The 13132-nt window shown below is 42.3% G+C and overlaps 1 protein-coding gene across 5 annotated transcripts in view; it reads left to right on the top strand.

Annotated features, from left to right (window-relative positions):
- Window positions 1-12355, top strand: part of NKTR (natural killer cell triggering receptor) — a 50380-nt gene extending 38025 nt beyond the window's left edge. For 4 of the 5 annotated variants that reach the window (XM_060110085.1, XM_060110083.1, XM_060110084.1 and 1 more), the window contains 5 exons: window positions 589-3474; window positions 6269-6364; window positions 7327-7383; window positions 7872-7976; window positions 9484-12355. In XM_060110085.1, coding sequence (XP_059966068.1) covers window positions 589-3474; window positions 6269-6364; window positions 7327-7383; window positions 7872-7976; window positions 9484-9571 — 3232 coding nt within the window. In that variant the 3' untranslated portion in view covers window positions 9572-12355. The remainder of the gene's footprint in view (window positions 1-588; window positions 3475-6268; window positions 6365-7326; window positions 7384-7871; window positions 7977-9483) is intronic. The other variant, XM_060110086.1, reaches the window with a different exon arrangement.
- The last annotated feature ends 777 nt before the right edge of the window (window positions 12356-13132 follow it).

Raw genomic sequence — 13132 nt, 5'->3', positions numbered from 1 at the left:
GGTGGTCCAGTGGTTACGACTCAGGAGTTTTCCCTGCTGGTGCTTAGGTTTGATCCCTGGTCGGGGAACTAAGATCCCACAAGCCGTGCAGCCAAAAAGAAAAAGAGGCTTTGCCTAAAGTTCAGGCAGTTATCCTGTATCTGCAGAGAATTAACAGAATTGTTTGGGAACTTGATTTGATTCTCCCTCAGGAATTATTCCTGGAGGCAGAGTGTTATTGAGTGGATGATAGCCAGGAATTCAGTGGGTCAGCAGTGCTCTTGTGATTGCTATAGTTGGTTTGCTTTTCAAAACTATTTTCCTATCGAATTTGAAAATTCTTGGCTTGGCTCTGAAAAAAATCCTTTTGTAAGTCTGATAGTAGTGATCTGATAGTAATGATCTCTTTGAAATTACAAGGTCGGGACCAGGCCTATCAGCTGTTGGTTTATCCTTCCTATGTGTGCTTAAAGTGTTGATAGAGTCAGTACTTGGTTGTTAACTAAGCTTTTGCTGATGCATTTGTATTGACAACAAATGTGTTTTAATTTTAAAGCATAGAAAACATGCTTGTAAATAATTGCATGCATATTATGTCCTTTTCTATAGGTTAAGTGACCCCTGTTCAAGCCGATGGGATGAAAGAAGCTTGTCCCAGAGATCCCGATCGTGGTCCTATAATGGATATTATTCAGATCTAAGTACGGCAAGACACTCTGATGGTCACCATAAAAAACGCAGAAAAGAGAAAAAGGTTAAGCATAAAAAGAAAGCTAAAAAGCAGAAACATTGCAGAAGGCACAAACAGACCAAGAAGAGAAGGATTATTGTACCATCTGACATAGAATCCTTAAAATCTTCCACCCGAAGAGTGAAATCCTCATGTGATAGAGAAAGGAGATCTCGTTCTTCCTCATTGTCATCTCATCACTCGTCCAAGAGGGACTGGTCTAAATCTGATAAGGATGACCAGAGCTCTTCAACCCATTCCAGCAGAGACTCATACAGATCAAAATCTCACTCACAGTCTTATTCTAGAGGAAGCTCAAGATCAAGGACTCCATCAAAATCCTCATCACATTCTCGAAGTAGATCAAAGTCCAGATCGAGTTCTAAGTCAGGGCACCAAAGAACAGCATCAAAATCACCAAGAGGAACAGCCTCTCAGTTAAGTGAAAATAAACCTGTTAAAACAGAACCTTTAAGAGCAACAGTGACACAAAATGAAAATGTTTTAGTACAACCAGTGGTGGCGGAAAATATTCCTGTAATACCACTGAGTGACAGCCCCCCTCCTTCAAGGTGGAAGCCTGGACAGAAGCCCTGGAAGCCCTCTTATGAACGAATCCAGGAAATGAAAGCTAAAACAACCCATTTGCTGCCCATCCAAAGCACTTACGGTTTAGCAAATGTTAAAGAGACTGGTAGTTCATCATCCTACCATAAAAGAGAAAAAAATTCAGAAAGTGATCGGAGCGCTTATTCAAAATACAGTGATAGAAGTTCAGAAAGTTCACCAAGGTCAAGGAGTAGATCTTCTAGGAGTAGATCTTATTCCAGGTCATACACAAGATCTCGAAGTTTAGCTAGTTCACATTCAAGGTCTAGGTCTCCCTCGTCTAGATCTCATTCACGAAATAAATACAGTGACCACTCACGGTGTAGTAGATCATTTTCATACTCTTCTGTTAGCAGTGATGATGGAAGACGAGCCAAGAGAAAATTTAGATCCAATGGGAAAAAAAATAACACCTCAAGTAAAAGGCACAGCAGCAGCTCTGAAAAGACACTTCGTAATAAATATGTCAAAGGCAGAGACAAGTCTTCATGTCATAGAAAGTACAGTGAAAGCAGGTCATCTTTAGATTATTCTTCAGACAGTGAACGGTCAAGTGTTCGGGTTACACAGTCAGCCCAGGAAAAAGAGAAGCAAGTGGACATGAATAATAAACAAGAGAAAAACAGAGATGAAGAGAAATCTAAGCCTGAACGGGAATGCCCTCATTCAAAAAAAAGAACTTTGAAAGAAAGTCCTTCTGATCACTTTAGAAATGGCAGTAAACCCAAAAGGAAGAATTATGCTGGGAGCAAATGGGACTCTGAGTCAAACTCTGAACAAGATGTAACTAAAAACAGTAAAAATAATTCCCGGCCATCTTCTGATAAGGAGGAAGGTGAAGCCACTTCAGATTCTGAGTCAGAGTTGGGTGAAATTCACATCAAAGCCAAACCAGCAACTAAGTCTTCAGCAAATACTTTACTGCCTGATGGTAATAGTGCCTGGAAATCAAGCAAACAGCGGTCATCAACCTCTGATTCTGAGGGGTTCTATTCCAATTCAGAAAACAGTAGAGGAAAACCACACAAGCATAAACACAGTTCAAAGGAGCATCTTAAAAGGGAACATACCAAAAAAGCAAAAGAGAAATTAAAAGGGAAAAAAGATAAAAAACACAAGGCTCCAAAACGAAAACAAGCATTTCACTGGCAGCCTCCACTAGAATTTGGTGAAGAGGAGGAGGAGGAGATTAATGAAAAGCAAGTTACTCAGGAAGCAAAAGAGAAAAAACAACTTTCTGAAAACAGTGAAGCCGTAAAAGAAAATATTCCCCAAACTGAGAAGCCCTGTGAAGATGGCAATCTTTCAGGTAAACATAATCCAATAACGGTTTCATCAGATGCTGATCAGCCTACTAAAGATGATAGTAAACTCAGTGTGTCTCCCGCAGCTTTAAACACTGAGGAAAATGTAGTCAGTTCTCCCCCGAACATTCAGCATATTGAAGAGAGCATTCCAGGCGGAGTGGAGGATCTGCTTCAAACAGATGACAACATGGAGATTTGCACTCCTGATAGGAGTTCCCCAGCAAAGGCCGAGGGGGCTTCCCCTCTAGGAAATTCTAGGCTTGACACCCCGGATATAGGCATCGTTCTAAAGCAGGATATGCCAACAGAGCATCCTGAGGCAGAGTTGGGAAAACAGGAAAGCAGAATGTCAGAAAGCAAAACGGTGGGTGAGGTGGGAAAACAGGACAGCAGCTCCGCCAGCTTGGCCACTGCTGTAGAAAGCACTGTGAAGAGAGAGGTGGCTGAGAAAAGCCAGACCAGCCTCATGGATAATAAATGGAAGCCCCTGCAAGGTGTGGGGAACCTGGCAGCACCATCTGCTACTACATCAAGTGCAGTGGAAGTTAAGGCACTGACTACTGTGCCTGAAATGAAACCACAAGGCTTGAGAATAGAAATTAAAAGCAAAAATAAAGTTCGGCCTGGGTCTCTCTTTGATGAAGTAAGAAAGACAGCACGCTTAAACCGGAGGCCAAGAAATCAGGAGAGTTCGAGTGATGAGCAGACACCTAGTCGGGATGGTGATAGCCAGTCCAGGAGTCCAAGTAGATCTCGAAGTAAATCTGAGACCAAATCAAGGCACAGAACAAGGTCTGTCTCCTACAGTCACTCAAGAAGTCGATCGAGAAGTTCCACATCATCTTATCGGTGAGCATTATTCTCTCTTCCTTTTTTTCTCCCAAGGAGAGGCTGTTATTGTTTTGCTTGGAAGAACATCAGAGTTAGGGACAAGATCACTATTTCCCAATATCTGGGAGGGAATAAAGAGAAAGCTTGTGCTGTGTGACTTACAGAGCAGACTGAAGACACAGGGAGTGGAGATTTCAGGGGAAGAAATTTGGGCTCAGGGTAAAAAAAACTATTGCTGTCAATTAAAGCTCCATGGCAATTGCAGTGAGTTGCTGTGATAGGTGGCAAGTTCTCCATTTTTAAAGGAGTGAGGCCGCTCTCTCTACTGTTAGTGATGCCTTAGAAGGGAATCTTGCATTTACAGAATATGTAGGATTTAGAGATCAGTAATCTAACCCTCCATTTTATACAAGTGGAGGGTGAGGGCCAGAGAGGCAAAGTTATCTGCCGAGGACATGCATCTAGTTGATCTTTATTCAAGGGGCAGGAAATGGTAAAAATGATCGTCTTAAGATTGATTGGTTGATTTTTGGTTCAAGTTACGTCTAACTTTTGTCATCAGCAATAGACTGGCTAATGCAGAGAATGAGCTTTTTTTTTTTTTTTTTTTTTTTTTTTGCGGTACGTGGGCCTCTCACTGTTGTGGCCTCTCCCGTTGCGGAGCACAGGCTCCGGACGCGCAGGCTCAGCGGCCATGGCTCACGGGCCCAGCCGCTCCGTGGCATGTGGGATCTTCCCAGACCAGGGCACGAACCCGTGTCCCCTGCATCGGCAGGCGGACTCTCAACCACTGCGCCCCAGGCAAGCCCCCGAATGAGCATTTTTAAAACTAAAAAAAATTGGTGATGGTGGTATGAAGTTAACAAGTAATTTGTATTATTTTCTTTTCCTTGTAAATGTTTCATGGTTTTGCCTCACTGCCTCTGACTCATATCCTTTACTACGTTGTGCTTGATTTTCATCACTTGAACGTAAAATGCAGTAAGAATCTTTAACTTTTTTTCTTCCTAGTTATCTATCAGTCATTTTTTTCCCTTACCCAGATTTCTTTAAAAATAGGAGCCAACATTTACCATCTACAATAACCATCTCCCATTTACTCTTCAGTTGCTTGCCGTTTGTATTGTGCCTTCCCTCCCCCATCTCGCTCAGCTGACTAAGATTTTCAGGTACTTCCGCATGGCCAGTGCCAGGGCATGTTTTCAGTCCCTTCAGTCCTTGTAGAAGCCCTCTGCTAGCTCTCCTCATTCCTTCTCAGACCATTCCATGCTTGAGTTGTTGGCGTCTCTACCTCCTCCTGCTCTGACTCCCAACAAGGCCCAGAGAGCTGGTGAATCCTGGCCTTTTCTCTCCGGGTTCATATTCTAGATGAAGGTGCCTGTTGAGCTACTCCAGCCTCCTGTCCGCTCGGTGTGTACTTACCGTTTACACTCAGACAGCTCTGAGCTGTTGGTGACGCTGGCCATTCTCATCTGCCTTCCTGCCCCTGCCTTTGGAGTGGGTGGTATTTCATTTCATACATGAAGACAGTGAGGCATGGAAATGCTAAGAAATTTGCTCTTAAGTTGGGCAGCTCACAGATAGTAGACTGAGATAGCTAAACTTTGCCTCCCTGTTTTGGTTACTTACGTGGGCCTGACTTCCCTTCTGGCCTGCAAACTCAGTGAAGTCAGGGGCTGTTTGCTACTCATCTTTCATTCACCTAACAGAGTCGCTCTATAATTGTTCATTGAGTAAATGACTAGGATCTTACGAGAACAGAATGTGTCTTTGCCAGTAAACTGCATCTGTCTTCCCAAACATAAGTACGTACTGAATAAAACCTATGAAGATATTACCTGAGTAGCACATACACAGGGGTATTGTTCAGTTCCTGAATGACAAGCATAAACTAGGGGAAGCAGGGTGGGGGCAAAATTGCATTAAGTTTCTTGTTTGTTTTATTAAATATTAAATAGGTATAAATTTTTTTAATGATTAAGGTATAAAAAATAATTTTAAATGGTATCTGGCTTTAAAAATAGAGCTTTGCAGCCGCAGAGCACAGGGAGATCAGCTCGGTGCTTTGTGACCGCCTGGAGGGGTGGGATGGGGAGGGTGGGAGGGAGGGAGATGCATGAGGGAAGGGATGTGGGAACAGATGTATATGTATGACTGATTTACTTTGTTATAAAGCAGAAACTAATAAAAAATAAAAAAAAATAGAGCTTTGACATACCTAATGTAGTCCTACCTGATGCTACCCTACTTCCTCTCTTTTCTCCTAGAGTTAAACATTATTCTAAACTTCTATTATAATTTTGCTGTTTTTCTTTGTAGCTTTACTGTAAATGTTTCTATCTATATATAATGTTGCTTTTGCTTGTTTTCAAACAAAATCCTTTTTTGTATGTATAGATATTCTACGTTTGCCTTTTTCACTCAACATTATGTTCCCAAGAGTTACCTCTGTTGATACATGGCAGCTGTAGTTCATTTTCCTACTTTAGAATATTTCAGTATATATCTGTGTTAATTTTTTTTTAACCCATTCTACCGTTAATGGAGATTTGGATTGTTTCCTCTTCTGGTATTACAGGTAGGGCTCCTAGGAACGTACCTGTATCAGCCTTTTCTGTTTTCTCTTTATTTTATTCTGTTCAGGTTAAACCCTCATTAGCCGTCTCTGTGATACCCGCTGTGAGGAGTTCGTGAGAGACCTTTCCAGAGACCTTTCCTCTTGTTGGGTTTTCCCCCTCCTGCCCTACTAGTAATTAGTTTTAACAGCATAATGAGTTAACATGATTTATATTTTTTCAACTCGTACTTGTAGATCAAGAAGCTACTCCAGAAGTCGGAGCAGAGGGTGGTACAGCAGAGGCCGCACAAGAAGCCGGAGCAGTTCCTACCGCAGTTACAAAAGCCATAGGTGAGCTTGTGAATCCTGTCCTACTGTGGGGTCTCCATCTGTCTTCTTTTGAAGGCCTGCCCTGCACAGGCAGAGTGGGGTAGCTGTTGAAAAGGATCTTGTCATTGCTGACTATCAGACAGGCCTACTTTCTCACCTAATTCTTTCTTTCAAAGAGCTATTGGATTCTTACTGGCTGTTCTCAAGATGGGATCTTATCAGAGTGAGGAAAGAGAAGCAGTAGAAGTATCTAAAAGAGGCCCTGACTACTACCTGAACCCCCAGTACATCCTCTTTAACCTAAGTTTCCATCTGCAGTCATCTCTTGACTCGGGTTAGATATTGGGAGAGGAGGACTATTAAAAGAGGACAAAGGGGCTTCCCTGGTGGCGCAGTGGTTGAGAGTCCGCCTGCCGATGCAGGGGACGCGGGTTCGTGCCCCGGTCTGGGAGGATCCCACGTGCCGCGGAGCGGCTGGGCCCGTGGGCCACGGCCGCTGAGCCTGCGCGTCCGGAGCCTGTGCTCCGCAACGAGAGAGGCCACAACAGTGAGAGGCCCGCATACCGCAAAAAAAAAAAAAAAAGAGGACAAAGGAAGAAGTGTGTGTGTGGTGGATGACCCCAAGTTTCTGGGTTTCCCAGCTTCTTCCAGCCCCCTTCTGCCTCTCAGGTATTTACCACTGCTGCAGCTTCGTTTTACTTGCAAGTGTGCCACCTGTGTCTTTCCCGTCCCCACCCAGTTCCTCCCCAGCGACTTTCTTGATGTGCACCTCATAGAAGAATTGTGTAAAACTTATAACCGGTCTTATGAAATCCAACGTGCTTTTTAAAAAAAATTCCAATATACTTCTGATATGAAAATGAAATAAATATGGCTGCTGGATTTCATTGTGTTTTCTCCTTGATGGGCAAATCAATGTCTAGATTTTTGATGTAGCCTGTCCTGATCCACACGTTGATAGCCCCTCATGTGATTCCTATTAGGACGTCCAGCAGGAGCAGATCCAGGAGCAGCTCGTACGATCCCCACAGTCGGTCCAGGTACGGACAGGGATTGGGAAGCCACCTGCGGGGGCAGAATTAAAAGGGCCTTGTTTTATAAAGCCCTTAATTCCCTTTTTAAAGGTGTTGTATGTTATTGAAAAACATATGTTTGTCTTTTTGAACAGTTTTTAATCTGTTGGCCCATTGTGCTCTAGTGTCAAAAGTGATAATTGATGTCGAATTGTAATGGCAGGGATTTATTGACTATAATTGCCTAATAAGATCCACGAGATTCAATTGAACTAACTCAGTGTTAATTTTGTGATATTTTTCAATGCAGAAAGCAAACTATAACATTTTTCTGTTTAATACGGTAAGTCTGATTTGGGGCAGTTGTTAAGTGTTTCCAGTACTTGTTCTGCAGATGTGTCTTCATACTGTCATATAGTGCCCATGTCCTAAGAGGACACTTAAGAACCTAAAAAGAAATGGGAATATATGAGTATTTGAATGGGAAGATTTAGTGTTTGTTATTGCCGTTAAAGCAGGTCCTACACTTACGATAGCTACTATAGCAGGAGTCGGAGTCGAAGTAGAAGCCAGAGGAGCGACAGTTATCACCGAGGCAGAAGCTACAATAGGCGGTCTAGGTGGGTCTCTGTTCTTTCAAGCACTGTAAGTTACTGTGGGCACTTGGGGTGTGGGGTGAGAGACTGCTGTAGAAGAGAAAGCACCATCTTCTAAGGACAGAAATACTTCTTTCTCTTCCTGAACTTCATCAACCCAAAGGCAGTTACTGAAAGTGGCCTTTGTATTAAGAGTTGCTGGTGGTTGTTAATGTTTGAATCTAAAATGGATTTTTAAATATTCACATATCCTTGGACAAACATTTCTTTTGGAAGGAATAAGGAGAGAAGGCCACTCAAACCATGGCCCGTTCTTTAAATAGGGTTGCTTGCTAGAACTAACAAGCCAATTTGTCAGTGTTTTAAATTTTAAAAAGGTAATATTTTTTAAAATGTAACATATAAAATATAATAATCACTTAGGATTGCAGTTTATATGGTTAAAAATGTTTATATATTATATGTATTTATAGATATGTTTTATGTAACATATGGCTCATACTGCAGAAGTCTTTGTGGGTTGCTTTTTGTAATGTCCCTTTCCTGGTGGCTTCTGGTCTTACCTTTCCCCGTACCTTACAACTACAGTCAGTCGTGCTTGTAGGATATCAGTGTGATCTGGACACTCCCTTGTTTGAAACTCTTCAAGGATGCCCCACTGCCTTCAGGGGCCGGTCCATGCTCCTCAGCATTGCGTGGAGGCCTCTCCACCTACCAACTCCAGCTTGGGCTTTTCTGTCTTCCCTGCACTAACATTCTGGAACCTTTTTGTTTTTCTGCCTAGAGATTCACATGCCCAATTCACCATCTCCCCTTCTGCCTCTTGAAATAGCCAATTCTCACCTACTCTGCAGGTCTCCACTGCAGCCCACTCACTGCCCCAGGGACGCCCTTCCGGACTGCTCACTGAGATATGTTGCCCTCCCACCGCATATGCTTTATTTACCTTGCCCCCTATTCTATACTATCCTTGAGCCCCAGGAAACTCTACATAGTCTACTCTGTGTGTGCCCTTTGCATCTAGCAAAGTGACTGGCTCTCTGAATATTTTTCGAAATAACTGAATGGTGACCGTAACCAAGTCTTCTTGACTCACTATCCCAGTGGTCCTGTCCCTGCCCACCTCACCCTCACCCCTCACTGGGCTCCCATTTTGATTTGATTTTGATTTCCTTGTCTTTTAATGAAACTCTCTTTGTGGGCCTTTTTTCCCTTACTTCCTCAGTCTAATTAAATATTGATGTTCATTTTGGGTAACATGGAAGATTATTCTCACATATATGCGTGGACTTCAAGTAATTCCCCAAGAAGTTTCTTTATTTTATCTTAACCTTGATATTACCACCATCTGTCATTGACATCTTTGAAAAGTCTGCAGTATTGCTACAGTCAGTACCCCACTCGCCAACCCACTGTGCTGTGCCTCTTCAAGCCACTTGCTTTCAGGCCACTCATATCAAAAAAGAAGCTATAAGAGGAATTCAAAGGGTTGACAATTAAAAGGTATTTCTGGTTTTGTTTTGTCATACAGGAGTTGTAGATCTTATGGCTCTGACAGTGAAAGTGACCGAAGTTACTCTCATCACCGGAGTCCCAGTGAAAGCAGCAGATATAGTTGAAAGTGTCCCCTTTTTTTGATACAGATTGTATCTTATTTGTAAATATCTGGTAACTTAAAAGTTTAAGAAACTTTATGGCAATCTGTTGTTCTGTTTCAATATTAGAGGTGAAGTTGAAAAATAGACACTTACTACTTGTTATTTGTTCATTTACATGTGTGTAGAATTTAAAATACAGATATGTCTCCTAAAAATATTTGTATGCCACATTTTACAGTAGCCAACTATGGAAATGAATTTCATTTTCTTGAATCAAGAAATCATGAAATTTAAATATACTTTGCAATATTATTTTAGCTAGATTATTTCTCTCCATCTCATGTATTTCTTAGAATACAGATTCTTTTTGCCCGTTTTTAAGGTTTTAGCATATATGCTGCCAAGCATAGAACTGTGAAGGAGAACTGTGAAAGGTGACCAAATACTTATGTACCAGTTACACAGAATCTTATACATGTGTGCTCTTAAAAACAAACTGCCCAGCATTGATACTAATGGTAGCCAGGAGTATAAGGCAGTGGCTCTGGGGTTCTTAATTCATTCCTTACTTCTTTGTTGTCTCAGAGGATCAGGAAAGTAGTCACCATACAGGCCCACTGTATTATTTCAGGCTGGCGGGTGAGGTTAAGAAGAGTAAATCAGCCTTAACTCTAAATACCTTCACTGTCTCTAAAGCCCTAATGTTTTATGTGCTTTCTAATAAATACTATCAGAAGTTCGGTTTGTAAAAAAAAACAATTCTATTCCAGTTCATGCTTTGGTGCTTGGTACCTTTTGGTGCATTATTCTTATATACTATACATTAGAATTCCGTCAGAGAGAGAAATGAATTTTTTAAAATTAATTGGCACCAAACATGGGTCCTTCTAAGCTCTATTCACTTTAAATATTTGGAGGGCCTCTCTCAAGCACAGGTGTGGGCTGGAGGCCATGGAGCAAGCAGGATTGGCATGGGGTTGTGTGGCCACTGGGGTCTGCTGCACAGAACTGATGCGTGTGCCCCTGGAGGAGTTGATTGGAGAGTGGACTTCAAAAGTAACACCAAGATCTCCCTGCCACCATCCTGGGCACATTTTGCAGGGCTTTACTTTTAAGTCTTTCAAGTAAGAGGCAGATGTAAGAGCAGTTGAACTGTTCTCAGCACCCGCCAGCATGTTTCCCTGTTTCAGTGGCCTGCACTGACTCAGTGAAGCCTTGTGTGAGATGGTAAACCTACAACAACAGACAGGGAATCAGGGTGTGCAGTACCGCATAGATTACACACTTTCACAGTCTTGGGTGGTTCCTTCAAAAATGATTTGACCTGTAAAAACTGGTGAGATTTTTTTTAACCTTTAGTTCGAGTTTTTTCCCCAAGTGTACTTAATCACCTTAGTGCCAGTTTAATCCAGTTATGCAGAAGAAATTCATATTGGATGATTGATGCAGAACTCTGTGCCATCCTACCCCAGGGCTTGCCTGGTGTACTTGGGAAGTGGGAAAGAGCCCTCAGTTGGAGGGATCTGACCACCCCTGATGGATGGAGGGGTGACCTGGGATATATTAAAACTATCACCCATAAAAGGTTCATAAACAGGGTTAAGTGGCCTGTTGTTTGCCAAGTTGATAGATGAGAATACATTAGAAAATAGGACCTAAGTCAAACAAACATACTTGATAGTGAATACAGAACAACGTGCGATCACATGAAGGGTTTTCAAAAGTTGCCTGCAGAGGAGAATATTGCTTTAATAATACGCAGTGGAAAGAAACTGCATTTAGAACCCAAACAAAAACTGCCAAATCTAATTACGTTTAGAAGAGTTACCTTTGGGCAGTGTATTAGTTTTCTATTGCTGTGTAACAAATGACCCCAAACTTTGCAGCTTTAAAGCAGCACTCATTTCTTAGCTTACAGTTCTGTAGCTCATGAGTCCAGCACAGTATGGCTGGATTCTCTGCTCAGGGTCTCACAAGGCTGAAATCAAGGGTCAGCAGGGCAGCATTCCTTTATGGAGGCTCTGGGGAAGAATCTGCTTCCAAGTTCATTCAGATTGTTAGCAGTATTCACTTCCTTGCTGGCTGTCAGCCGGGGTCCTCTTTCTCGGCTCCTTAAGGCTGCTTGCATTCCTTCTTGTGTGCTTCCCTCCATCTTCAAACCAGCAATGGCCCATCGAGGCCTTCTTCTCATGCTTCAGGTCTCTCTGCCTTCCTCCTCTGTTTTAAGGTTCGTGTGATTAGATCAAGCCCACTGAGATAGTCTCCCTATATTAAGGTCAGCTGTGCCACAGAACATAATCACAGAAGTGGTATCGCATTTACAGGTTCCTGGGATTGGGGCATGAAATAGGGGGAGGGGCATTTTAGAATTCTGCCTCCCACAGGCAATAACTTCGCCTGTTGTGCTGAGGGTAGAATTTTACCCTGAAAAGGTGGGCCCTAGAAGCCTCGTTTGTTTTCTCCATGGAAAAGAACAGCCCTCAGCTGCAGCATTCAACTTGTGTGTTTACTGAATGGACTACAGAAATAGCTTTTCTTCATAAAGGGGATTGTTCTGTATTTTAAGTTATTTTTTAATAAAATTGAATTATGTGTATTGTGCTTCTTAATAGACAAGGCATTATTGGACTGGTTTTGTAATGTCCTGTTTACTGCAAATGAAATATGATATAGCTGGTATTGTTCAAAAACTGTAGAAAATACTTTTGTACATATTGGTAATGTCTGATTTGTATACGCTTCATTAAATTTCCCTAAAACTGGAAAGGGGGGCCTTGTAGAAATTAAAATATATACTTAGTCTAAGTTTGAGTCTGTGCATGTTTCATCCTTCTTTATTCATCCAGACTTCAAATAGTCTTTCTGAAATGGAAAAGGAGACATTGAGTCTCCTTGCTGACCCAGCCAGTGAAGAGACCTCATCTCATCTGTCTGTGGCTTGTTTTCGTCTTCTGGCCGAGTATTAGTGGTAGGGCACGAGGTGGAGCTAGAGAGAACTTCCGGCAGAAATGTTCACCTACGCAGAGAACCATTGATGGTGCTTGGTCTTCCTTCCCCTGCCAACTCCACGTTTCTTCCAGGCTCTGTTGTCATCCAGCTGAGGTGACCTGCATATAACAGATGCCTTTGCTGAGGAGGGAATACGTGCCCCCCCCCCCATCTGTGAGATGCTGCCTAGGGACAGCATGTTTACCTGCTACGCCACCTGCAGCCTCCACCTTCCCTCCCTAACAGTGGTTCACCAGGCAGGCACATAGCACTGTCTCCTGGAGTAAACATTCATGGTGATATTTTTAGCATCCACATGAGAATTTGCAGGACAAGTACAATTAACTTTATTCTCCTCAGAACTCAAAGGGATTTGTACTTTCTTAGTGAATACAACATAACCTCACACAGTAAGATTGGCAGAGGTTCAGTTTTCAAAGTTAACAGTAAACCCCCAAGTCAGGCAGTTCCTGAAAACAGGCAAATCTGCATGTGTTGCCTTAAAATTTAAATAAAATTGTAGTCTGTTTGCTGTAGGGAAATCCCCAAGTGAGGTTCCTTTAGGGTCTTTATTTTTTAGAGAACACAAGGATC

The sequence above is a fragment of the Mesoplodon densirostris genome, chromosome 10 (genome assembly GCF_025265405.1).
Source record: "Mesoplodon densirostris isolate mMesDen1 chromosome 10, mMesDen1 primary haplotype, whole genome shotgun sequence".
In the NCBI taxonomy this organism is placed as follows: domain Eukaryota; kingdom Metazoa; phylum Chordata; class Mammalia; order Artiodactyla; family Ziphiidae; genus Mesoplodon; species Mesoplodon densirostris.
This window is presented reverse-complemented; position numbering and strand designations above follow the sequence as displayed.